The sequence below is a fragment of the Xenopus laevis genome, chromosome 4L (genome assembly GCF_017654675.1).
Source record: "Xenopus laevis strain J_2021 chromosome 4L, Xenopus_laevis_v10.1, whole genome shotgun sequence".
In the NCBI taxonomy this organism is placed as follows: domain Eukaryota; kingdom Metazoa; phylum Chordata; class Amphibia; order Anura; family Pipidae; genus Xenopus; species Xenopus laevis.
Genome location: NC_054377.1, coordinates 12,239,712 through 12,265,832, shown reverse-complemented (window position 1 = coordinate 12,265,832; position 26,121 = coordinate 12,239,712). Strand labels below are relative to the sequence as shown.

The 26,121-nt window shown below is 40.2% G+C and overlaps 2 protein-coding genes across 4 annotated transcripts; one reads left to right on the top strand and one right to left on the bottom strand.

Annotated features, from left to right (window-relative positions):
• Window positions 1-1,051: 1,051 nt before the first annotated feature.
• On the bottom strand, window positions 1,052-4,277 carry LOC121402929 (trypsin inhibitor ClTI-1-like). Its single transcript, XM_041589908.1, has 4 exons — window positions 4,154-4,277; window positions 2,773-2,813; window positions 2,262-2,371; window positions 1,052-1,749 (listed from the first exon to the last, which is right to left on the bottom strand). Exons 1-4 carry the CDS (start codon window positions 4,197-4,199, stop codon window positions 1,704-1,706), a joined length of 243 nt encoding a protein of 80 aa, XP_041445842.1. The 5' UTR covers window positions 4,200-4,277; the 3' UTR covers window positions 1,052-1,703.
• A 7,100-nt stretch (window positions 4,278-11,377) lies between these two features.
• LOC121402928 lies at window positions 11,378-25,261 on the top strand. 3 transcript variants are annotated; one of them, XM_041589895.1, is made up of 14 exons: window positions 11,378-12,002; window positions 14,313-14,503; window positions 16,776-16,913; window positions 17,164-17,299; window positions 18,658-19,084; window positions 19,169-19,594; window positions 20,385-20,526; window positions 21,148-21,291; window positions 21,500-21,552; window positions 21,799-21,968; window positions 22,505-22,899; window positions 23,145-23,241; window positions 23,599-23,791; window positions 24,504-25,261. In XM_041589895.1, the coding sequence occupies exons 1-14, from the start codon at window positions 11,880-11,882 to the stop codon at window positions 24,653-24,655; spliced, it is 2,787 nt and encodes a 928-aa protein (XP_041445829.1). In that variant the 5' UTR covers window positions 11,378-11,879; the 3' UTR covers window positions 24,656-25,261. The 3 variants fall into 3 exon arrangements, with proteins under 3 accessions (XP_041445829.1, XP_041445828.1, XP_041445827.1); XM_041589894.1 differs by having other exon boundaries at window positions 11,562-12,002; window positions 19,127-19,594; XM_041589893.1 differs by having other exon boundaries at window positions 11,566-12,002; window positions 18,658-19,594.
• The last annotated feature ends 860 nt before the right edge of the window (window positions 25,262-26,121 follow it).

Below are 26,121 nucleotides of genomic sequence, written 5' to 3'. Positions count from 1 at the left end.
CCTCCCTACCCCCAGGTATCTCCTCCTGAACATTGACACAGCCTCCATACCACCAGATATTCCCTTCTGTAGCTCCTCACAGCCTCTATAATTCTCTATTTCCCCTCCTGAACCTCTACAACGCCTCTACCTCCAGTTATCCATTCCTGTATCTCTACACAATCCCCCATGCCTCCAGATATTACCTCTTGTTCCTCTTCACACCCTCTATAATTCTCTATTTCCCCTCTTGAACCTCTACACAACCTCCCTACCTCCAGTTTTCCCTTCCTGTATCTCTACACAGTCCGCATATTTTTATATGTCCCCTCATGAACCTCTATACAGTCTTTCTACTTCCAGATATGCCCTCTTGTACCATTAAATAACCTCCCTATTTCCACATTTCATTGTGGGCCCCCACCAGGATGCAGGTAGGAGATAACACCAGAGTTGGACCAAGACGTAATTATGCCCAAGGCAAGTGCCACTTATATCCCTTCCCACGAGCAAACTCATATAAGTAAAAGTAGGGATTTACATTCTTCATGTGGCTTCAGACTTTTCGGTAAGCAGTATAGTCCTTTATGCAGTGGCTTGTGGGAGCTGTAACTCAATTAGTGGCCTGCTTTACATTAGCCTTACTTTGATTAAGGCTGAGTTAAATGAACAAGATCACTTAACACTTAATCATTTTGTGTATCAAAACACTAAACACTAAACAGGTGTCAGTTTTAGATACAAAATAGTATTTATTCAATTTGCGCAAAGTGATGACAATTTCCTTAAGCAATAAAGCTACTGTTTTTTTATTCTCTTTCTGATCAGTTCGTAAATTTATCAGTGAAACGAGCACAGAGGACTCCAGGTTATAGCTCTACAGGGGCTGCTAAACTAAAGATCTCAGACCCCTCAAGAATATGTGGGCTGACAGTATCCACCCAGTCTATTTCCCCACTCAGATTCCTTACTCTGGGCCACTGTATGTATTTCAGAGTTGTGCATCCCGACCAATCAAAACACAGTTTTCCTAAGCAAGTCCCCAATGGATAACCCAAGAAGCACACTAGGGTCCAATATAAGAAGGAATTTAATTACCCCATGACTTTATGGATAGTTACACATATTGTATGTTATGGTCCCAGAATTGATGTACATTGGTAACCACCCTTCTAACCTAGTTATTGTGGCTATTCTTCTCCTGAGGGAGCTGTGAAGACAGAAGATGGAGAAACAGTAGGGACAGGAGTTGGACAGAAGAGGTGAGTAAAAGCCCAGAGGGGTGGAACAGAAATCAAAGATGAGCAGATGAGAGACAGGATAAGTAATGAGTTTGAGAAGTACATAGACCAATGGGAGGAGATCACTGGACTGATTGGGCTGGTGAGGGCCAACAAGAGAGAAAATGAACTATGAGTATGAGTATGACCAAAGGCTTGGTGTGAATAGAACAAAGAGAAGAGAAATACAAATGGACAAATGGAGTATAAAAAAGGGAAGGAGAAGAGGAGGATGGTCTTCTGTTGGGTCCTCACCAGCCCAGTCAGCACTCTTTACTATATGATTATTTGGAAGATAACAGTGTCTATACAGGCTACACTTTCCCACCAAGAAGACATGACTTGATTGCGTTTTAGAGGGAGCTAGGGTTTCAGTACACAAAACGCCAAATTAGCAGGATAATCAAGTTCATCTTCCAGAATTCAAGGCACTGGTCTCTGGGTTCAGCAATGTCCAACGTGTTTTATGTGGACTTTCTCAGAGCGAAGCCTGAAAGGCACAAGAAGAGAAATAAGAAATATGATGTCATTAAATTGGAATTTATTATGTCACAACAGCTCAATTGCTAGAGACACAGTGTATGAACCAAACAGGGGGAGTCGGTTAACAGTCAGAACACGGCACTAGCAGCCCAGTCAGAGTATAAAATATAAAAATATAAGGAGAGGTGATGGTGATGATGTCATCAGTCATAAACAGTGCTTAGTGATGTCACCTGTGCCACATGACATTGTAAAAAATTAGGATATTAGAAGGCACATGACCTGTTCCAAAGCACAAAGCCTGCATCCTCATGCCTTTATGTGGCAATGATACTTCTCAATGACTTTGAGTATCCTTATACTTTATAATAGGGGGTGCAACCAATGTTGCGCAACCTACATATTAACTAAGGGTTCCAATTCATCTATTAGTGGGTCAGATATAGGGAGTCAGATATTGTAATTTGGTGAAATATATGATGACCAGATTGCATTGCATTACAGGCCCCATTTCCGTACCTGTTTTCATGGCACAAGCTGCATTCATTGCCATATGTGTTTCCATCTGTCCCACAGACTGGGTTGTGCTCCAGTTTACATGGTGTCTGCCCATACCTGGAACATAGAGGCTACCGTGATGTTAGTTACACCATCCATACATGATAATCCATTCAATTCACAGTAAATTGAGTATATACTTGTTTCAGAGCTGCTCAATGACCAGACCGTACAAGGATTCATAGAAACTGAATTAAATTGAATGAAAATTCTCAAAATAAATGAATGTAAAATTGCTCAGAGTACTCTTGTTTATTTTTGCAGTTTACATAATTTCCCCCCTAGTTTTCAAAATATTAGCAGTTTTTACACTGCTGATATAAAGATTTTGGAACAACAGCACCACCTGTGCAAAAATAGCTAAAGTGCTTAGAAGAGCTCTGAGCATTGAACATTGCCTTTAAGCCGTTTTTAATGGTCCGAATGGCTGATTGTTGCTTTAAAACAAAGGAGATTTTAAGTTGCAACTCACTTCTTGTTCCTTCGGAGCATTAGGGGCTGTTATCACCATGCCTGCAAGAGAAATATATATAAATACAGAGTCAGTTTAAGAGTGATCAGAGGGTGAAATGTGTCTTACATACAGGAGATGGCATATATATATATATATATACACACACACATATATACAACAGAATGATATAGGCAGCAAGAGAGAGCGAGAGATAGATAGTTTAGATAGATAGATTGGTAAATAGATGACAGATAGATGGCAGACAGATGACAGACAGACACACATGATAGAAAGACACACATGACAGACAGATAGATAAAGTAGATAGATGACTGTTTAGATAGATAGATGACAGATAGCTAGATAGATAAATAGATGACAGTTAGATAGATGGGCCAATAGATAGATAGGCCGATAGATAGATAGATAGATAGATAGAGAGAGAGAGAGAGAGAGAGAGAGAGAGAGAGAGAGAGAGAGAGAGATGATAGATAGATAGATAGATAGATAGATAGATAGATAGATAGATAGATATGGCATTTTAGATAGATAGGTATATAGAAAACAGATAGATGACAGTTAGATAGATAGATCAATAGATAGATGATAGATAGAGAGAGAGAGAGATAGATAGATAATAAATAGATAGATAGATGACAGTTAGATAGATGGGCCAATAGATAGATAGGCCGATAGGCCGATAGACAGACAGACAGACAGACAAATAGATAGATAGATAGATAGATAGATAGATAGATAGATAGATAGATAGATAGATAGACAGACAGACAGACAGACAGACAGACAGATAGATAGATAAATGACAGATAGCCAGATAGATAAATAGATGGCAGTTAGATAGATAGATAGATAGATAGATAGATAGATAGATAGATAGATAGATAGATAGATGATAAGAGAGAGAGAGAGAGAGAGAGAGAGAGAGAGAGAGAGAGATGATAGATAGATAGATAGATAGATAGATAGATAGATAGATAGATAGATAGATATGACATTTTAAATAGATAGGTATATAGATAACAGATGATAGATAATGTATAAACATATATATAACTTGTCTCTACATTTGTATATATATATATATATATATATATATATATATATATATTATCTCAAATAAGGAGAAATGATCAGACCAGTGAAGAGACAAGGAAGAAATAGGGTTTTGCTGAAGGAGAGTTGACTTTATTGTTATATGAGTCCAAACCACCAGTGCAGAAAGAGACAGACAGATAATGATTTCAATTACAATTACAAATAACGTGAATGTATAGAGGAAAGTTGCTCAGAACTGCACTTTCTTTCATTGGGCAGTAAAAATGTAACAACTCAATTCTCCGATACATCAAGAAAGAGTAGAGATGTCATTAGCCCTTACCTGCCAGTGTGCCGAACACCAGGACTTTCAGCAGAAAGGAATTCATTTTGTTCCCGTGTTCTGGGTTTGGTGCAAACACCTTGATCAGTCCCTTTTATACCGTCCGGAATATAAACCTTTCACTTCCTCATGTGTCAATGTACAAATGTGGGAAGAGCAGAGGAAGATGATTAACATATAGGGATGTATTATACACTGTATCAGTGAAATCAAGGCACCGAATGATAAACATGTTTATGAGCATAAAGGTCAGGCTCAGCACACGGGCAGTGAGAACTAAAACACTTTCATGCCAGAATCTTGCAGGATTTATGATTTGGAAATTTTCTGCCTCCCAGAGTATAATTAACTCACCTGTCAGAACATTAGCAAAAACATCTGTTATTGTTTCCTGAAAGTTTATGCACTTCCCCAGCATGAGGTCCATTTAATAAAATATAAAAATGTTGAAGATATACACTAGTGAAACAATTTTGCAGCAATTAGTTGATCCATTTCTCAGCAGCATCTCTGGAGTATCAGCAACTATTGTATCAATTCTAACAGCTGCCTTTAATGAAACTCAGAGATTCTGTTCAGCAGAGACAAAGATGAAAAATGTATCATTTAAATGTATCAATTTAGAACAGTTTACAGGGTCGACGACCTCCCCTCCCAGAGATGCTTTTAGGCAGAGACACACGCTCAGAAACTTCGGGCGACTTCGGAAAATGAAGCGATCCGAGTGCCTCCCGCCGGCCATTTAGATTCTAGCCGGCAGGAGGCAGTTCGGGGAGATTAGTCTCTGCCCTTAGAAGGTGAAAAAGGATACTTTACACTTTAATCTTAGAAAAACGGTGACATATAGAAAATAAAAAGTAATTGGAAAAAGTCGTTATTTCTGGTGATCTGTCTGAAAACAACTAGTCGTTTGAAGCTGAACAACCCCTTTAATTATGGCCTTATGGGGCCCCCTATGCCAGAGGTGTTCAAACTCTTTGCAACGAGGGCCAGATTTTGGTAAGGTGAAAATGTGTGGGGCCGACCATTCAGCCTGACATTCTTTGAACCATTAACATTAAATAACAGGAATCGAGTAATAGTAGCCAGGCCCGGACTGGTAATCTGTGAGTTCGGGCAAATGCCAGATGGGCCGCTATCTTTAAATGTAAATGGACTGCTCACCTAAAAATGCAAATTAGATATGTCTTTAATATGTAAATGAGTCACTCACTTTAGAAATGTAAATTAGCTGTCCGTAAGAACTAGCCACAGCTAAGTCGATGCCTGCATTTGTTAGTATACATGTCAGTACTGGCATATGGGCGGAACCAGGAATTCTGACCAACTTCAGTTAGTAATACTAGAGTTGCTTGCTATATACCCAATTCCTTATGCTTATTATGATAGGTATGTTGGCAACAGGAGCTGCAGCCTGTATATGGAAAACCGTGATATGTATAGTGATGAGCGAATTTGCGCAGAATTTTGCGCGAAATTCGTGAAACGGCGGAAAATTCGCGAAACAGCGTGGGCGTCCGTTTTTCGAATTTTCGCGGGCGTTTCGCAAATTTATTCGCTGGCGGCGAATCGCGCAAATTTGACGCGAATTCGCGCCTGGTGAATAAATTCGCCCATCACTAGATATGTACCATTAATTGCGTGAGGCAGCCTAGTCTTTTCACTTTGGCCCTATGACACACATGGCAATTAAAGTCCAATTATCTGCCACGGTGCTTGGTCCAGCTGGGGGCACACAAAGGATAATTTAGAATAAACTGTAAGTATAGGGCCACTAATCCATCTGATAGAATAGTTGTGATAGAAACTAGGGTGAGATATTTGTTGCAAGGGCCTGTTCCAGCACACAGGGTGTATAATATTGCTGGGAATTATATTCTAAAGGACTCTTAAAATATATATTAATAAACACAAGTTCTAGTTAACCTTGAGGTTGGAAATAGATATCATGCTTTGCATGCGTGTGAATACATGGGCTGCTTCGATACTTTTGCCAGGGCTGCTTTTTCCTCCCAGTCCGGCCCTGATAGTAGCAGTAATATTTGGGCACATTAGTGAAATGATCTGCCACTTGGTCTATACTGCTGCCTGTGTGCTGAAGGTGTTAGTAATAGACACGTACTGGCACATACTTCTTTAGTTTAATGTACCGGCACGTCAGTACGTCTATTGCACCTTCAGCCCTAAAGAAGTATGTGAGAGCGGCGCGTCAGTATGTGCCAGTGTGTCTATTACTAACACCTTCAGCACACAGGCAGCAGTATAGACCGAGTGGCAGATCATTTCACTTATGTGCCCAAATATTACTGCTATGCAAGGCAGCCATCAGGGGGGGACAGGGGGGAGAGTTGTAGGAGGGTAAGGGGGGCCAGGTCACACCACACTTACTTGATTAGCCGGGCCCCCCATCTTTCTGAGAGCTGCTGACTTCGGGAAGGCATGGTCGTTTAAGGGTCCCTGGCCACCAATTTTCGTATAATGAGGGGGGGGCCCTGGCTACCAATTTTGTCCACCAATTTTTTTTTCTCATGTGGGGTCCTAGCCACCAATATTTTTTTAATGGAGGGGCCCTGGCCACAAATGTTTTTTTATTGGTGCCCTGACCACCAATATCTTTTTACTTTTTATTAACATGTGGGAACACCAATATTTTTTTGTTTTTTTACGGTGTGGTGGGGAGGGCGGACCTGTAGGTGGGGCTTGCAGTGGGCCTAGCCCAGGGGGCCCAGGAAATTTTGTCATATGGGGCCCTGCGATTTCTGATGGCGGTCCTGCTGCTATGGGATTCCTGATCACACTGTGCTGGGGGGCACATTATTATTCATTTTATGATGGAGGCTGAGGGCCAGTGTAAATTTGAAAAAGGGCCACAATTGGCCACCGGGCCTGACTTTGGACATGCCTGCCCTAAACCTTCTGGGCCTCCTGCAGCCGCAAGGTCTGCTTCCTCTGTAGTAACGCCCCTGATCCCCCTTCTGCTACAATAAATAGTAAATCTTCTTCAAATGTATCATTAGGTGTATATTGAAGGCCTTCAAATACATGTGATTCCCAGGGCACAGGAAAACTGGCACACACAGAAGAAAAGCAAGAGCTATATACGGGTTCCTTGGCACCTCTAGGGGCTGCACGTTGCTCCAACACCTAATTAGCCCGTGTTGGTGCAACAAGAGCATCGGTGCTAGCCGAAGAGAGAGCTTGTGTGAGTTTTGCACCGATGTTAGTAAATGCCTTTCAATCACTGATTAACTACGTCAGTGTGTCAGAGGGTGTCATGTTATTTTAGTATATTGTTCCAATAAAATGTAAACGGGCACTTCTACAATCTGAGATGCAGTCGGTTATATCTTAGAGTTCTGTTGGGTTATAACCAATCATGTCCCCTGTATCTGCCCTAACCCATAAATCCTATAAAACATGAAACAAAGCCACATTCAGTATAAAAGCATGAGAGATAGAAGGGTACGTGCATAATGACGGCATCGTTTAATTGATGGGTTAGTGCAGATACAGGTGCAAGGTACACACGCAAGGAGGAAGCAGGTGGACATTACTGGTTATAACCCAACAGAACTTTCAAGTTGAACTTTCATTTGATGCACACTGCCGAGCGATGGCAAATTCTATTATACGTATGCTTTTATATGCATCATATTGTACATGATGTTTTGTGCTTCTGTAACAGCCCAAGGCAACAACAGTCGTTTAGCAGTAAAGATCTGTGTCTCCAATGATGCCCCAGTAGCTCCCCATCTTCTTTTCTGCTGATTCACTGCACATGCTCTGTGCTGCTGTCACTTACTGAGCTTAGGGACCCACTCACAAAATACAGTACACATAGAATAGAAATGTCACAAAATAAGGCTGATTAATAATTAATACATATAAATACTACATGGCAGCACAGAAACCAGTGCAATTAGCATCAGAATTTAATAATCAGCAAACCTGTAGCATCAGCTTATATTACAGGGGAAGCTCATTTTCTGCTGGATAATTAGTGACGACCCCTAAGCTTAGCTTCTCAACAGCCAATCAGAGCCCACTGAGCATGTGAGTGTCACAGACACTTTCCAAGATGGTGACCCCCTGTGACAAGTTTGAAGTCCTGGATCATTGCTGCTATTGAGAGGCTAAAACTTTAGGTGCAATAAGTTCACTATATAAAATATACCATATTCATTTTTAGGGTTTAGATGATCAGATGAATGTATTTGAATTCTGCTAATAATTTTCTCACTTCCCCTTTAGTAGTAGAACAACCCTAGAGTGATAAACTGGGTGCAAATCAATTTTATTCTCCTGTGTATGATTTATACCCCATAAAAAATATTTTATTATATGAGCTGATTGTAGCTAATATGTATTCCAGATATTTGTACATTTTATTGTTGTGATTTTTGCCAAAATTCTATCACAATTTTTTTTTTAAGGGGCAGTCTAGGGGAACCTTTAATTTACCTTTTAGTATGTTGTAGAATAGACAATTCTTAAACACATTTCGGAGCATAAAATGTATTTCACCTGGCAATAAGAATTTGTAAAAAGTTGAGAAATTGTTATAACATTTTTGCATATCTGCACTTATGTAAACCACTGATAACACACTGCGTTGGAATTTGCACACCAGCTATGGGAATTGTAGCTACACCCACCAGTATTTTACATATAAAGCCCCCAATCTCAAGGCCTGGTTCCACAAAATGTATTCATAAATAGTGATGGGTGAATTTATTAGGCAGGCACGAATTTGCGGCGAATTTGCGCTGGCGAATAACTTCGCAAAACGACCGCGTAAATTCGCCGGCGTCAAAAAAATTGACGCCGGCGTAAGAAAAAATGGACGCTGGCGTCAAAAACGGCCGCCAGAGATAAAAAAAAACTGACAATTTAGCAAATTTTTCTACGTTTCCCGAATTTCGCAGGAAATTCGCAAATTTGCCCATCACTATTCATAATAAGGCACTTTAAGAACTTTTTGAATTTTGGACATTTGAAGGTAATGGCTGTAATGTATATGTACGGGTGTGGGATCAGTTAGCTGGGGTGACTGGGACCTATATATAAGGGATCTTTCCAATGGGGGCTTATAAAACCTAAAGGGATTGTTTTTTCCATGAACGGTATCGGCTTCTTATAACAGATGCAAAATAGGTTTAAATATACCCCATGGGAAATGATAATATATTTTGGAGATACTTAGGCTTCCGCCTTCTGGATACATACGTGTATAATATTTTATTGACTACGTAGTTGGGAACTATAAGCGCAATAAGGGTTATAAATGTCACCACAGCAGTGCTTGGTACTCTATGGGATACGTCTAGAAGATATAATCTGATGATAATCATGTTATCTAGTTTATATGCCAAGGTCTGTCAATAACTAAACCTTCAGACATATAATATAAGTAGTATTAAGGTCACGGAAGAATTTCCTGTTCTATAAATGCACCAGGCCATGTGACGTCTTCTCTTATAAGTCAGTGAACTCTGGTTCAGATTGGGCCCCAAAGGACCACCAGAGAATCTTATATCAAGGGCTGACTCTTACATATATTAGAAGTAATGGGTACTAATGGAAGGCCTATCTTTTCTACTGTGAAGTAGACTTTAAGGGCAGTTGAGACCATTGTCTGTCTGTGGGATTGGAATGAGAGCAGGGCAATATGACTCCATTTAGTTATGTAATGAGTTAGTTTCATAGTTTCATGTCCACAATTGGGACGGCAATGGGCAGACAAGTTCTAGGCCAACCAGAATTTTTCCCGTTGCCACAGTTGGCCAGTTCAACCCTGACAGTGATAGTGTTATATGTGAGGAAGGTTGTGTTTGATCCAAGAAACGTGAGACTCAACACAAGTAGCAAAAACCTCAGTGGCTGGGAAGTGCTGGCCTAAAGTAAGAGACTTCTATAAGGATAGGATAGGGAAAGCTTTAACAACCCAGGATTTGGTTAAAATAAGATTTCTAGTTACCAGATTTTGAAAGTAAACTCTGAGGACACCTGACTGGTCAGGGACATCAACCTCTGAAACACCAGTAGGAAGTACCATTAGGAATGGACCAGCATGAGAGAAGCAGCCTGTCCAACAGAGAAATGGGTTAGATTTGTGATTGTTGGATGTTTTTATGGATTAAGCCCTTCTCAGGACAACCTTTTCTTCAGAATGCCCCTTAAATAATCAGGGTTACATCTCGGAGAGCAAATTGCCATTCTTTCAGAATTCCACCTCTATGAATTTCTAACTGGGCTTTCAGATGTATCTAGGAGAGCAAATAACAATTCTCCCCAAATCTCACCCTAACGGAACCTCTAATTGGGCTTTCACCTTTAGATGTATCTAGGAGAGCAAATAGCCATTCTTTCCAAATCTCAACCTAACTGAATTTCTAGTTGGGCTTTCTAACTGGGCTTTCAGATGTATCTAGGAGAGAAAATAGGCATTATTTCCAAATCTCACTCTAATTAAACTTGTAGTTGGGCTTTCAGATGAATCTAGTAGAGCAAATAGGCATTCTCTCCAAATCTCATCCTAACCGAACTTCTAAATGGGCTTTCAGATGTATCTAGGAGAACAAATCGCCATTCTTTACAAATATCACTCTAACTGAACATCTAATTGGACTTTCAGCTGTATCTAGGGGAGCAAAATCTCACCCTAGGTAGCCTTTAGTTGACAGTTTGGAAACCATTGTTTTGCATATTTTGTACTGTTTTCAGAGGCTAGAGCAAATAGCCATTCTCTCCAAATCTCACCCTAGGTAGCCTTTAGTTGACATTTTGGAAACCATTGCTTGACATATTTTGTACTGTTGTCAGAGGATAGAGCCAATAGCCACTCTCTCCAAATCTCACCCTAACTGGACTTCTAGTTAGGCTTTCAAGTGTATCTAGTAGAGCAAGTAGCTATTATTTTCTCCGAATCTCAACTAACCAGACGTCTACTTGAGCTTTCAGATGTATCTAGTAGAGTAGTCATTCTCTAAAAAATACACCCAAACTAAGCTTCTAACAGGACTTTCAGATGTATCTAGTAGATCAAATAACCATTCTCACTAAATCTCACTATAACTGTAGAACTCTAGTTGGGCTTTCAGATTTATCTAGGAAAGCAAATAATTCTTCCTAAATCTCATCGTAGGTAGCCTTCACCCGACAGTTCAGGAACTACTGCTTGACGTATTTTGTAGTGTTGTCAGGGGATATTTACTGTATGAAAAGCAGTATTTTGAAGACATTTTGAATCCAATGCACTTATTATGGCTCACTGTTTGGCCAGGGCTCCCCTTTTCTCTTAACATGGTCTAATACATTATCCTTCCATAGTACAAATATCAGACTGGGCCCCTATCAGACACTTTGTGCCCCCCATTTCCATTTGGGGACAGTCCTACATTATGGAAATCTTTTATTTATAGACATAGAGTTTCACAACGTACCTGTTCTATTAACACTGGGAGATATATTGCAGCAATAATGCACATTTTAAGATCATAATGTCACATCAATTATGTGTTTATGGAACAGAGCAGCTTCCTTATCAAATGTGTAACGTGCCTGGGTTTGATTTACATGCCACTCACAAACAAATGAGATCTCCTTATCTTTGAACTGTGATATTACTTAACAACAGAAAGGTCATAACTAGCACTTCCTTGAAATTGAGATATATAAGGAGCAGGGTATCCTGTCTCTCATTTCATATGAACCCCAAAGAGTTACAATGGCGCTGCTAAGAGTCTTAATCTGGTGCTCCTCTCTATTAGCGGCGGTGACCGCATCACACATGATGGGGGGGGTCATGACTTTCCGCCCAAGGGGCATAAATCCTGACGGATCATTAAAGGTAAGGAAAAAAATAAATTTCTAAAAAAATTAAAATGGGACGTAGGAGTATAACTACTATAATAAAGTATAATTATATTGCACTTTAGTATTCACAGGTAAAGAGGATATAAACCTTCACTACAAGTGACCTTGTCCCTCTAGTGCTCCCAAATTTAAAAGGAAACTCCACCAAAAAAAATGGGGGATTTATAAGGATTTCAAGACTTTTCAATATTCTTTTTTTAAAAATGTCGGTGGTTGTAAACGTATTGGTAAATGTGATTGCTATTGAAAGCAGGATTCGTCTGCCCCGTTCTGTTGTTGCAGAAATCTGTTCTCTCTGCCAGGTTTGTTAATCAGCTTGCTACTGCTACATTGTTGCTGTAGTCAGAACCAGCAGTGCAGAGAACAGAAAGGGTCAGACAGACACTGCTTTCACAGTTACAACTGTAATAGCCACTAAAACGTGTAATGCATGTACATTGTTAACATTTTCTTTCATAGGGTAAATATATGTTTAATTGCATTGGCAAAAATTAACCAAACAAGAGGGTCAACGATAAACAAAGCAATTCTAGGGTTGCTGGACTACAACTCCCATCATGCTTTAATCCTTGATAATAAGCAGCTGAATGCTGGAAGCTGTAGTCTATCAGCACTTGGGTGGAGCAACTCCATGGAAGATAACTTTATCACTCTATGAAGGGTTTATTTGCCCTTTAATTCAATGCTGTTGGGCTACAATTATTGTCCAGCATTAACACTCAACAGGGAAAAGTATTGGTTGGCCAGAAGGGTAAATCTTCCCTTGCATATGGAGATTCTCTGCACATTTTGGACCACTATTAAAGGATAAATCCTTTAAAATAAGTAAATGTAAAATTGATAAGGGTGCTTTTTTTAACAAACTTTTGCAATGTACATTCATTTTTTATTTTTTTTTGAATTCCAAGATATTAAGGGAAACATGTATTGATGATATAAATGAATTTTGTTACAACAGCGCCACCTGCTGGTCATTTTCTGACCAGTCTGACCACCAAGTAGTCAAGGAAGTTGTCAGGAGAAAGAAAGAGGCTGCTCTGATGTTCTTCTGCTTAGGAAAGATTTGAGAAAGGTTTCTAATAAATAAATAATGATTGATTGATAATGTACATTGCAAAAGTGCTTAGAATAGCCCCCTCATCAATTTTACATTCACTTATTTTTAAGGTTTACTTATCCTTTTAAGGAAAACAATAAGACAACTCGTGTTATAGTAAATCTTCACCAAGACTTGGGGTTATTTTTAGTCTAAATTGTGGTTAAAGCAACTGTTCATATGCATTAATTACATATTTTTAAAGTTATGTGTAAATATAATTGCTAATGAAAGCAGTGTCTGTCCCTTTCTGTTCTCTGCACTCACTGCTCGTTCTGACTCTTGAAACAAGCAGAAATCATACCTCTGCTTATGCTGGTTATCAACTGGATACATTGTTTCTTGAATCAGAACCCATGATGCAGAGAATATACTGACACATATAGCTTATATTATATTTACAAATAACTTTAGCGTCCTTTTAACTAAGGTGAAATGGAAAGTTGCCTACTATGACCTTTGATTGGTGCAGGTATAGGCGCATACGCTTGCAGCCAATTAGAATTTGTCCTGGGTTGGTGGATCAATAGTTTCAAGGAGATTTTTCCATTTGGGTATAAAGTATATTGGAGATAGGTTTCTTTTTCATTAAAGAAAGTAAAAATTGGATTTTATTTTTTTGCATTTACACGCCCTTTAAAGGGGTGATTCGTCTTTAAGTTAACATGTTATAGAACTTAAAAGCAACTTTTCAATTGGTCTTCATTATTTATTTATTTTATAGTTTTTTAATAACTTCCTTTTTTCTTCTGACGCTTTTCAGCTTTCAAATGGGGGTCACTGACCCCATCTAAAAACAAATGCTTCCTAAGACTACAAATATATTGCATATTTCTATTTAGGCTCTCTCCTATTCATATTCCAGTCTTTTATTCAAATCAATGCATGGTTGCTAGGGTCATTTGGAGTCTAGCAACCAGATGGCTGAAATAGCAAACTGGAGAGCTGCTGAATAAAAAGCTAAATAAGTCAAAAACCACAAATAATGAAAAATGAAAACCAATGGCAAATTGTCTCAGAATATCCCTCTCTACATCATACTAACAGTTAAAACAAAGGTGAACAACCCCTTTAATGACAGGTGAAGCAATTTCTGGTGTTCTGTATCCATTAGAGCGCCATAGATTTGTATATATTCCCCTGCACCTCCTTATTGTGGTTGTGGCTGTAGCTTTTGCTCCTTTCCAGGTCGACTTCAAATACAAAGCTGCGTTTATCGATGAATATAGTCTCAACTTTTACTGGTACTGTCAGTACGGCAACTGCGGCAGCCAAGTACAACACTCCTATGCAAGGGTAGATAACAGCACATACAGGTGGTACCAATCTGAAGGCCACATTGTCACACACGTGAGGAATGACAAGCCGTTTTATCTCGCGTAAGTTCTATTTTGTATTGTTTTACTCATTATTTACTTTTATCCTTTGAGCTTTTAGATACAGGTATGGGGTCCTCTTATCTTGGAACCCTGATTCCCAAACTATAAGGCCTTTTTTCATGAGGGGGGGCGTTGGATCCTTGTTTCAATCTGGAATAAAAAACATATTCCATGCACCGGAGTGCCGTCCTTTTCTTTTTGATGTCTATGTGCTTTTTTCATGAGGTCCCTGGTCCCCAACTTCTAATGTTGTTGGTCTCCTTAGGGCTCAAACATGATATTGGAGCCTTAAGCTCCAGGTTCCCCAGCACATCCACCCCTGGTACAAGGTGGAGACCAGAGAAGAACAGCCATGTGCTTCCTCCCATTATTTTTCCCTAAAACCTCCATCCTACAAGGCAAAGGCAAGGGAACCAAGGGCATTAACTCTTTGGGTTTCTACATAAGCATATCCAACATATTTTTTTTTTTAACTCAGGTTTTAACTCAGGTGAGATTTTTATTTGTTGAAAACAATATCTCCATTTAGGTACATGTAAGCATAAGTAGTTATACATTCTCCAGAATCCACAACTGCCATATTTTCATACATTGGTCAGAGTTATTGTTTCGCCTAGCAATTAGTTGTTCCACGTTACACATGTTTTGAACCGACTTTTCCCAGTCTGCATATAGAGGGGGGGGAGCTGCCATTTCCATAGTTGGGCTATAAGTCTACGTGCTTGAAATAATATTTTGTGTAGTATTTTTTTAGCAGGACGAGTCAGCTGATTAGGTGGGCCCATACCCAGAATATACCATTTGGGGTCAAGTGGAAGCTCAAAGCCTAGGATAGTGGTAATTCGGTTTTGTATTCTGGCCCAGTATTCATTTAGCACAGGGCAGGACCAGAACGTATGGATTAAAGTTCCCTCCGCTGCATTACACCTCACACAGGTATCTGGAATATCAGGGTTGATTTTGTGCAGCCGAGATCTTGTTTAGTACATGCTGTGAATCAAATACAATTGCAAAATTCTATATTTATATATGGGGGAAATAGTCAGTGGGGTCAATAACACCTGGGTCCACTGGTCATCAGTTATAAAGTCAAAGGAGCGTTCCCATTGTGCCTTTGCTTATATTGAGTTTTTCCGTAAAATCAAGTTTTGTAGCGCTTTGTAAAAGTAGGTTATAGAGTGCCTGGAGTTCTCTGATATCAATAATTCCATTATTGAGGAGGTACCAAACTGCGGGCCGGGTACTTGGACTTATTCAGTTTGTAAAGCGCAGCTCTCACTTTATGGTATATTAGCCACTGAGAGTTGGGCAATGAATATGTTTGTCTTAGTTCGTTAAAGGGTATCATGCCCTTATCAGACCAAACCTGGCCTATAGACCATACCCCGGCTTGTATCCACTCTTTTGGAGTAGTTAGTTTATCTAGAGGTGCCAGTTTACTGTTAGACCATAAGGGGGTTTGCAGTTCTAGTACTGCTGGTTGAACCAATTGGAGAGACCATTGTAAACTGAGTTTTTGAGATTCCACCAGTAAGGAATTACTTATCAACTGCTTTTTCCTATATAGGTTCAGGGCCAGAATGGCATAGAATGGGGGGAGATCAGTTTTTAATAAACACTGGCAAAGCTGATATAGAGCGTCCTCGGGCTGAGCACTTTTCAAAGTACGGATTTGTGAGAGTTGGGCTGAGAGATAATACAAGTGCATGTCTTGGAGGGCCATGCCACCGTCAGTTTTGGGTCTTTGCAGCGTTTTTATGGACAGTCTACTTCTGTTTTTCCCCTATATAAATTGCCGGAAAAGGGATGCCAAGTGGACAAAAAAAGGAAGCATATCCAACATATTTACAATGTATGGAGCTTTGCGCTATGAAAAGACCCCTCACCTCAAAATCCCTGAAGCATAGACTACAAAGAGTGGTAATAAATGGAACATTTTCTAATTGGACCAGTGTTGTTAGTGGAGTACCGCAGGGCTCTGTACTAGGTCCCTTACTTTTCAACTTGTTTATTAATGACCTGGAGGTGGCCATTGAAAGTACTGTTTCTATTTTTGCAGATGATACTAAATTGTGCAGAACTATAGGTTCCATGCAGGATGCTGCCACTTTGCAGAGTCATTTGTCTAAGTTGGAAAACTGGGTTTCATTTGGAGGGTGTTAAACTTGATGGACTTTGGTCTTTTTTCAACCCAATTTAACTGCGTAACTACATCCCATATCCATAAATGAATTCTTTTAAAAACATGTTTTTTTTTCATGTTTTCCAACAGGGATAGCAATTGCTGCTGGGTGAACGCCAATAATAACTACGGCTCGTGGAGTCTTCAGACCGGTGTGGATTTGGGAACCAGATCTGACACAACAAAACCGAACAACTCCCCGGTGACTACAATAATCCCAGTGATCAGGTAAAAGCCTGGGCTCTAATAAAGGAGTGGTTCGTCTTTAAGTTAACATTTAATATGTTCTACAATTGCCAATTGGCTCTTTATTTTTCAATTCAAAACCACAAATAATAATAAAAAGGTGAAAACCATTTGCAAGTTGTCAATGTCTACAGCATACTACTAACATAAGTTAATTTAAAGGTGAACTACCCCTTTCAGCTTATGGGGTAAGGATTAACTGTTCCGACACTCATGTTCTTTCCTCCTGCAGGGTTCCCAGAAATTGCCCCAGTTCCTATAAATTAATGGCGCATGATCCAGACGGAGACACAGTGCAGTGCAGATATGGATATCAATACGGGGAGTGTGGCACTTGTAACTGGCATTCCCAGTTCCAGTTAGATCAAGTAAGTATTCCAGGATTGCCCTGGCTCCACCTTATTCAGACTTCAAGTGTCACTGCAATTCATTTGTATTTACTGTATTCTGCAAGGCTGCACAGAAATCATTGCAGTCTGCAGAATGGAGTTTGTTTTCAATGCTCAACTATTTATTAGAAGCTTTAAGGAATGGTGCTCCCTATTACAGAAAATGTTCTATATACAGGTATGGGATATTTTATTCAGAATGCTCAGGACCTGGGGTTTTCCTGATAAGGGATGTTTCCGTAATTTGGATCTCCATACCTTGGTCTACTAAAAAATCATTCAAAGATTAATTAAACCCAATAGGTTTGTTTTTCCTCCAACAGGGATTAATTCAATTTTAGTTGGGATAACGAACAAGCTACTGTTTTATTATTATAGAGAAAAAGGATATAATTTTTAAAAATTTGGATTTGATTAAAATGGAGTCTATGGGACACGGCCTTCCCATAATTGCCTTAATTGGCATAAACAGTTTATCGGCCCATGCGTGGGGCCCTCTGACGGGGTTTCATGATCGATATCTGGCCGAAAGTTGGGGAGATCTCGATGGAGCAGGGTTAAAACTCCTAGCGGTGTACAGCAAAACAATAAATTAGTAGTAACAAACAAGGGGTCATCGGAATAAAAAGTAACATTAAGTGCATTATTAGAAATACAATTCACATAAATATAAAAAATATAATTACAATACAGATGAAGTGCTCAGTGTCAAGGAAACAAAAGGCTAGAGGACCCTACCCCGTAGGGCTTACATTCTAAAGGTCCCCATACACTGAGAGATCCGCTCGTTTGGCAATGTCGCGAAAAGAGCGGATCTCCCTCCGATATGCCCACCTTGAGGTGGGCAATATCGGGCTGATCCGATCGGATCCTAACGATGCCTTAACGGGCGGTCGGATCGCGGGACCGCATCAACGAATAGATGCGGCCGCGATCCGACGGGATTTTCTGTCCCATCCGATCGAGATCTGGCCGACTTTCGGCCAGATCTCGATCGGTGAAGCCCGTCGGGGGGCCCCATACACGGGCCAATAAGCTGCCGACACGGTCTGTCGACAGCTTTTATCGGCCCGTGTATGGCCACCTTTAATGGGATAAACCCAATAGGCTGGTTTTGGGTCCGATAAGGATTAATTTTATCTTAGTTGGGATCAAATACAAGCTTCTGTTTTATTATTACCGAAAGAAAGGAAATCATTTTTAAACTTTTTAATAATTTCAATGAAAAGGAGTCTATGGGAGATGGCGTTCCTGTAATCCAGAGTTTTCTGGGTAACGGGTTTGTGGATAACGGATCCCATACCTCTATTTACTATTATGCCTTCTCTGTGTTGCAGAAAAACTGCGTCCTGTCGTTCTCCTCCACCCCCAGCACGGGCACCTACGCCTTTGAGTTGGTCTTGGAAGACTTCCCTAGTACAAACATTTTCCTCAGATACAGCGACGGGAGCATTAGCTACAAGTACAGAAATAGGGCACGGAAAAGCAGAGAGGCGAAGAAGGACAGTAAATATTACTGGTACAGCACCGAGACATATCAAACCGATGCAATAACTTCCATTGAAGAAAGCACAATTATTGAACTGGAAACTACAGTAACAGTTGACTCTTTAATATCAGAAGCTCCAATGTATCCAACTTCCCATCCTGACCTTTCCTCATGGCACACAGAAGAAAAAACACCAGGTTACCTAGCAACTGATACAGCAAGACTTGAATCCCACCAAACCGCAGAATACACTACAGGGCCTGAGTATCCTACACATGACTTTGCTACTTCTGAGCTCCACACGCAGTATCCTACACATGACTTTGCTACTTCTGAGCTCCACACGCAGTATCCTACACATGACTTTGCTACTTCTGAGCTCCACACGCAGTATCCTACACATGACTTTGCTACTTCTGAGCTCCACACACAGTATCCTACACATGACTTTGCTACTTCTGAGCCCCACACGCAGTATCCTACACATGACTTTGCTACTTCTGAGCCCCACACACAGTATCCTACACATGAGGTTTCTACTCCTGAGGACCCCACAGAAGGACATATAGCTACCAGTCCAACTGATCGTTCAGAATATTATACACATGAGTCCACCACCGGTCACTATGTCACAGACTTTGCCACTCAATCGCTTCCTGCAGTAACAACAACAGCATACACTGAACACTATGAAACATCAATGCCATCATGGGACTCCTCTTACTCACCGCATATTCCATATATGAATTCTCTGAGCAAGATTCCTTTGCAGTTCATACTGGAAGGTAATTATACTGGGATGGGGTGGGTTCTAATGCAAAAAAAGTCAGTTTGGGTTAGAGATCTGGGATCCAAAGACATACAGAAACAATCATGGCCATTTGTTTGTTGGCCAGTAATGAAGTCGTTTTATGGTTGTTATTCTTATTATGAACAAGTATTTACAAAGCACCAACATATATGCCATAACTGTACAACAAAAAGGTCTATGTATAACTCAACCATACAAGTTGACTACAGAAGGTAAAAAGGGCCCTGTTCATTAGAGATTACATATGCTTCTAAAGCAAGGATGTTCAACTGGAGTTCTGGATGGGGCCTACCAATACCAATGTCATTGTGCCAGGTGGGGGTCCCCAACCTCTTTCATCCATGAGCCACATCCACTGCCTGAATCCACTGGGACATCCCAGGGGTTGGTGAGCAACATGGTGCTCATGAGCCACTGGCTGGGGATCCCTGGTGTCAGGTTTATTCATGTCACTAAAAGGAGAGATATAAATACTGATGGGTATTAAATTGAGCTCCTAATGACACAATACAGTATAAGCTTAATGCTCTTTGCATCGTATTGCTGCACTTGGAGCAAAGCACAAAGTGCAACATTCTCTACCAAGAGTGGTGCATACTTTATTTGGCTTCTACATGAGTGACAAAGGTGCTTTCAAGGTGAAGTCTACAAGTACATACAGACCTTTACATGTGGGCAGCATTTGTAGCATTCTGGATAGTGTTCATTTGATAAGTAAGCATGTGTATAATTCTTAATGAGTAACAACATTTCTTCTTTGGCAGTTACTAGTCCGGTGTCTTCATGTGTTTATGGAGAATACAGACCAAAGTTTCTCTCTCCGACTCCTAATCACGGAGAAATCCTGAGGGCCATGGCCGGGTCTCCTTTCCAACTGCATCTTTCTGCACAGACAACAAGGGAAAGGTAAAGCAGCATCTTCATTTGCCTGTAGAGTTGCCAGGATAAACCGACAGCTCCAACAACAAAGCTTGAAGGTTTGGGGTCATGCACCCAATCAGGCTCAGGAATCAAATATTTGCTGCTCATAAAAGTTGCCTTAGTTGGTGGTCTTATAATGCTCTATCAAACAATTTCTGCAAACAAAAGAACAACTTCCATCCCCAGGGTGCTTAATCAAATGCTTATAGTCAGCAAGTACTTAGTAACATATTTCTGATAAAAATAATGCCAACTATGTCTCCAGTTTTCGCTGCCCCCTCTCCTTGTCCTCACTAAAATTGAGAGCATCATGATCAATAGGAAGATCATGCAAAGGACAATATAATAATACGCTTCCCAGCAGTCCAAAAAATATTTTTTGGACCAACCATGTGGGTTAAGGAGGATTGGCTTGTCCATGGAGCTGACACTGGGGTTATTATTATTATTATTTTTATTGATCAAGAACTTGCAGGATTAGGACTCTTGAACTTCTTGGTCAAGTTGGAGCTTCAATAAATCTAACAGATATAATGCCATAGCTCACCATGAGTCTATAATATTAATTAAGCCATATGCATTTTTTCCTGTCCTTCATTTCTCTAGAATTGAAGACTTTAAGATCAGTGGACCCGCTGGGATAACCAAAGAGTTCACCTCTAGTACTTCTATGGTAGTGGAGTGGACACCAGAAGAAGATGACATTGGAGACCGCGTTCCCTTTTGCTTTGTGGCTGAAACATTTAATGGGTCAGTATAATGTTAGTTCAATTTTTGACCTGCTCACAGTCCCGTCTCTATGAGACCATGCTTTGGCCCTCTGCTTATGACTCTCTGGTGTAAAGTCTTGTATGGGGCCATGAGGAACTGGGTGTCTGGGCATTGAGAGCTGAGAAGTACAATGTAATGCTATCTTCTTAAAGAATATCTATTAAGGGTTTTGTTTTGTTCTCCTAAGGTATCAGTCTGAATTAAGATGCATCATCGTAGTTGTTGGATCCAGCAAGCTAGGTATGCTGCTCCTCATTATAAACTCTGGCGTAATACCTCCAACCTGCTCCCGTTTGATTTTTATGGAAGTTTCATAGAATAAACTGCCTGTGTTTTCCAGTAAGCTTGTTGGGGGAAATGCATACAAGAGAAGTAAAGTGGTAGCTTTGTGCCATCTCTAAAAGTAGACTATCTAGCAACTGTGTTTACAGACTAAATATGTAGCATTATTTCACAAAAGTCAATATTTTTGTTCATCCGACACAGCCTCTCTGACATGCTCTGAGAATACCATGACATTGATCATTGCAAAATCCCCTGAGAATGGCCTGTATGAAAATAACTGGCGCCTTGATGACCAACGTTGTCTGGTTACCTCTAACAGCACCCACTATATAGCCAGTGTTGGATACAATTCTTGCGGGACAAAAACTGAGGTATGTCTAAGCAAGTTGCATGCAAAGGAAAATTCTGTAATGTGCCTTACAAGAAAGGTTTTGGTCATTCTTATGCCCCAATATACCCTGGACCTCACACAGCTTTCATGACCTCCTCCTTTGGTTGAGATTTAGCAGTCGTTTCTCCAAAAATATGAACATACCTAATTCATGATATCTTTGATGGACTCTGTTGGCTTCCTTCTATTTACTAAACAGCCCAGCAGAACCTTTTCTGCTAAGTCTGTTTGAGGTGCTTGTCTAGCCTCATGGGAGAACCCCTTTAGCATTTTTTTTAATCCAGCCTGTACCTTTTCATTAAAAAAGCCCATATATCCCCATTAGCCATACCAACTATCTTCTCCTTTTGTGGCATAATGGACTTTTTTAGGTGGATTTGCACCAGAGTAATAATCCATAGCAACCAATGAGCTTTTTTTTAACCAACAACAAGCTTGAGGAGCTGTCTTGAGGACAACCAGTTGGGAATTTGGAGAGCATGTGGCATGTCATTGCTTTATATTTCTTTCTTTCAGGAAACAGAGAAGGACATTGTCTTCAAGAACAAAGTCACCTCTTTTGATAACCCTGGAGAGGTGATTACTAGAAAGCACCAACTGGCTATTCCCTTTAACTGCTCCTTCCCAAAAAAGAACCGGGTGTCTTCATCATTCCGTCCCCAGAAGGCATTCTATGAGTTCATGGAGGCCGGGTTTGGAAACTTCACCTACAAGTTTCAGTTCTATACAGATGAGCAGTTTATTGATATTCAGACGCAGTATCCTCTGGAAGTCTTACTGAGGGACCAACTCTTTATGGAAATACAGGTCACGTCAACAGTTCCCAATGTCCAGTTATTTGTAGAGTCCTGCAGAGCTACCCCTCATGATGACCCCAACGACGTTGTGTTTTATGACATCTTGAACAATGGGTAAATTCACATAAGCTTTAACCTTAACAAAGTGAGCATTTTGGGAAATTTAATTATTTCATGATCTTTAAGGCTTCTTCATCTTCTGGCCTGTCATATTTATGGAATCTGCCTAAAGCTTAGGGTTCCAGTTTGGCTAAATAGTATAGGTTCTGTGTTCCTATGCAATCTTAGAGCACAGGTGTTTTACTTACAAACCAAAATAGTTTCATTATTTCATTATATTATCAATGTTTTCAATACAGGTGTATTATAGATGAATCTGTGGTCATGTATCCTGGGAGCAGGACAAGAGTTCGGTTTGGAATGGAGGCCTTTGCGTTCATTGGAAGCTATGAAGAAGTAAGTTCTTTAGCAAATTGTTACTCTCCAAGATCACTTTTTAATCATTTAAGCCCCTATGTAGCCCACCCTGCCCCACCACCAGATCAAATCAAACCACTCCCTTTCCCTACATTCTGTCTGTATTTGATCCTGGTCCGTAATCAGGGAGACAAGGACTGAAAGTGATGTAGCCAAACTGCCAACGTAGCTGCTCAGCTCTGGTGTTTGGAGAGTAGGTGGAATGGTGGAACAGGACTTTTATTGAGATCACCTTTGATATGGTTTGTGATGGGGTAGGTGGTTGTACAATCAAAACGTTTTCTCTGATCTTGTTATGGATATTGATACTCTACTACAAATGATTGTTCTTAATAGGTTTATTTGAGCTGCACAGTTATCCTATGCAAGCTGGGTGAGCCAGACACCCGCTGTAACAAGGGATGTATCAAGCCATTGGCTACCATCAAAGAAGGATATCGTCAGAGAAGGAACCTTGCTTCTGAATCCCAGCAGCACTTCATTTCCCAGGGTCCTTTGCGCATAAAAAACACATCTTCGGGCAGTAGAGGTAAGGGTGGCCTTTTAAGGTTCTTCAGTTATGATTATAATGTTGCTAAGCCATCATAGAATGACAAAATAAGCCCCATATGGTGGTCCTAACTAGTTACAGTACCTCATGTCATATTTTTATAGGCCGTAGATGGCCTAGTTTCTTTATCTTGTCAAAAAGTGTCTCCTAACCTAGTCTCAAAGGCTGATCCTCCTACTGAAGCTTTTAATAGGGGACAGATCTCCCAGACAATCAACGTCTTGGTCATCAGGCCAAGCGCACCTAAAGGCTAGAATATAATGGAAGTGCAACCTTCAGAAGAACGTAGGAGATAGGCCAATCCAAGCTCACCCCAGATGGTTGGACCACAATCAGTCTATATTAAGGTCAAGTCCTTATGGTTTTGAGAGCACCTGTGTAACCTGTGTGTGCTATTAGTGGAAGGATTATATGCCAAGGACTTCCCACCACATCAGTCAATTGAACTGAAGAAGCTGCTTGGATGAGTAGTGAAAGTCTTCAATGATTACTCAGCAAGTCCAGTTGTTTTAGAATTACCTATAATAGATATACCATGACCTGGATGAATGAAAATCTTCATAGTCATCTGTGTGTGCTATGAAGTCATATCAAAGAAGCCATGGTACCATTTAGAGGGACATGTGCTATTCATGCTCTACCTGCTGAAACACTTCGATTTACAAGTAGAAACCTGTTTTCATGTTTTCAGATTCAAGTGCAAGCTCTTCTCTCAATATGAACACGGTTGTGGTGGCCCTGTCTGGAGTTGTTATCGTGGCGCTCATCTCACTATCGGTACACGTCTACGTGAAGAAAGCCAGGATGTCCAAGTACGAGAGGCTGCCCACCCAGGACTTCTAAATCCAGAACTTCCACCCATATCCCTGACAAGTTGCAAAATACAAGAAGCTAATGAATATTCTTTGGTTCCCATAAATTCAGTTTATTATAGAGCATACAGGCATGTGATTGAACCTAGAATTTTTAGACATATGACATGTATGTTTATGTCACAGTAGTATATGTTTATCAGTGGACCAGCTTTGTGGTACCTCCTTTCTGTTTCCTTTTATGTTTTGTAAATATAGAACAGAAAATAAGTCATAAATGAAATACTACAGATAAAATCATCCTCTAGCATGTTGTGGGCAGGTCCTTTGTTACTCTTACGGCCTCATTTATTAAACCTTTAGTAATTTAATCAGTTGTGCAATTGGGCAGCCAAAGAAAGAAGGTCACATCAGACTTGGGGGTCTTAATAGGAATCGCCTCTGTGAAGATGAAAGCTTCTCTTTCTATTGTTTGCACCAACTAACACAGAGAGCACTTCATATAAAGTTGAAGAGAGTTTCCATGCCCAGGGTGGTTTTAACAGATAACATTTCTATAAAAAAAAAGTATATTTTTTTAGCTGCGCTAATATCTTTATGGTCTAATATGTAATAAAGAGCATTTGGTCAATATGAATTTGTTTTATTTTCTTGTATGCATGTAATGGAAATACCAGATGCTGAAGTATAAATCTATATTGGTTGAAAGAAACTCCATTAAAAGCACAGAGACCAACTTTATATGGGCACAGAACCCCTCAGTGATTCTAATATCCTTATTTACAGTAGGGGGTACATTATCCCTTATAATACATGAGTGATACTCAGAGTTCCCTGTATAACTCAGCCTGCAGCCTTGTGCCTTTATATGGTCACAGAACAACCCCTCAGTGACTTCTAATATCCTTATCATTTACAGTAGGGGGTACATTATCCCTTATAATAACATGATTGATACTCAGAGTTCCCTGTATAACTCAGCCTGCAGTTTTGTGCCTTTATATGGTCACAGAACCCCTCAGTGACTTCTACTGTCCTTATCAATTACAGTAGGGTGTACATTATCCCTTATAATACATAATTGATACTCTGAGTTCCTTGTATAACTCAGCCTGCAGCCATGTGCCTTTATATGGTCACAGACCCCTCAGTGACTTCTAATATCCTTATCATTTACAGTAGGGGTACATTATCCCTTATAATACATGAGTGATACTCAGAGTTCCTTGTATAACTCAGCCTGCAGCCATGTGCCTTTATATGGTCACAGACCCCTCAGTGACTTCTAATATCCTTATCATTTACAGTAGGGGTACATTATCCCTTATAATACATGAGTGATACTCAGAGTTCCCTGTATAACTCAGCCTGCAGCCATGTGCCTTTATATGGTCACAGACCCCTCAGTGACTTCTAATATCCTTATCATTTACAGTAGGGGTACATTATCCCTTATAATACATGAGTGATACTCAGAGTTCCCTGTATAACTCAGCC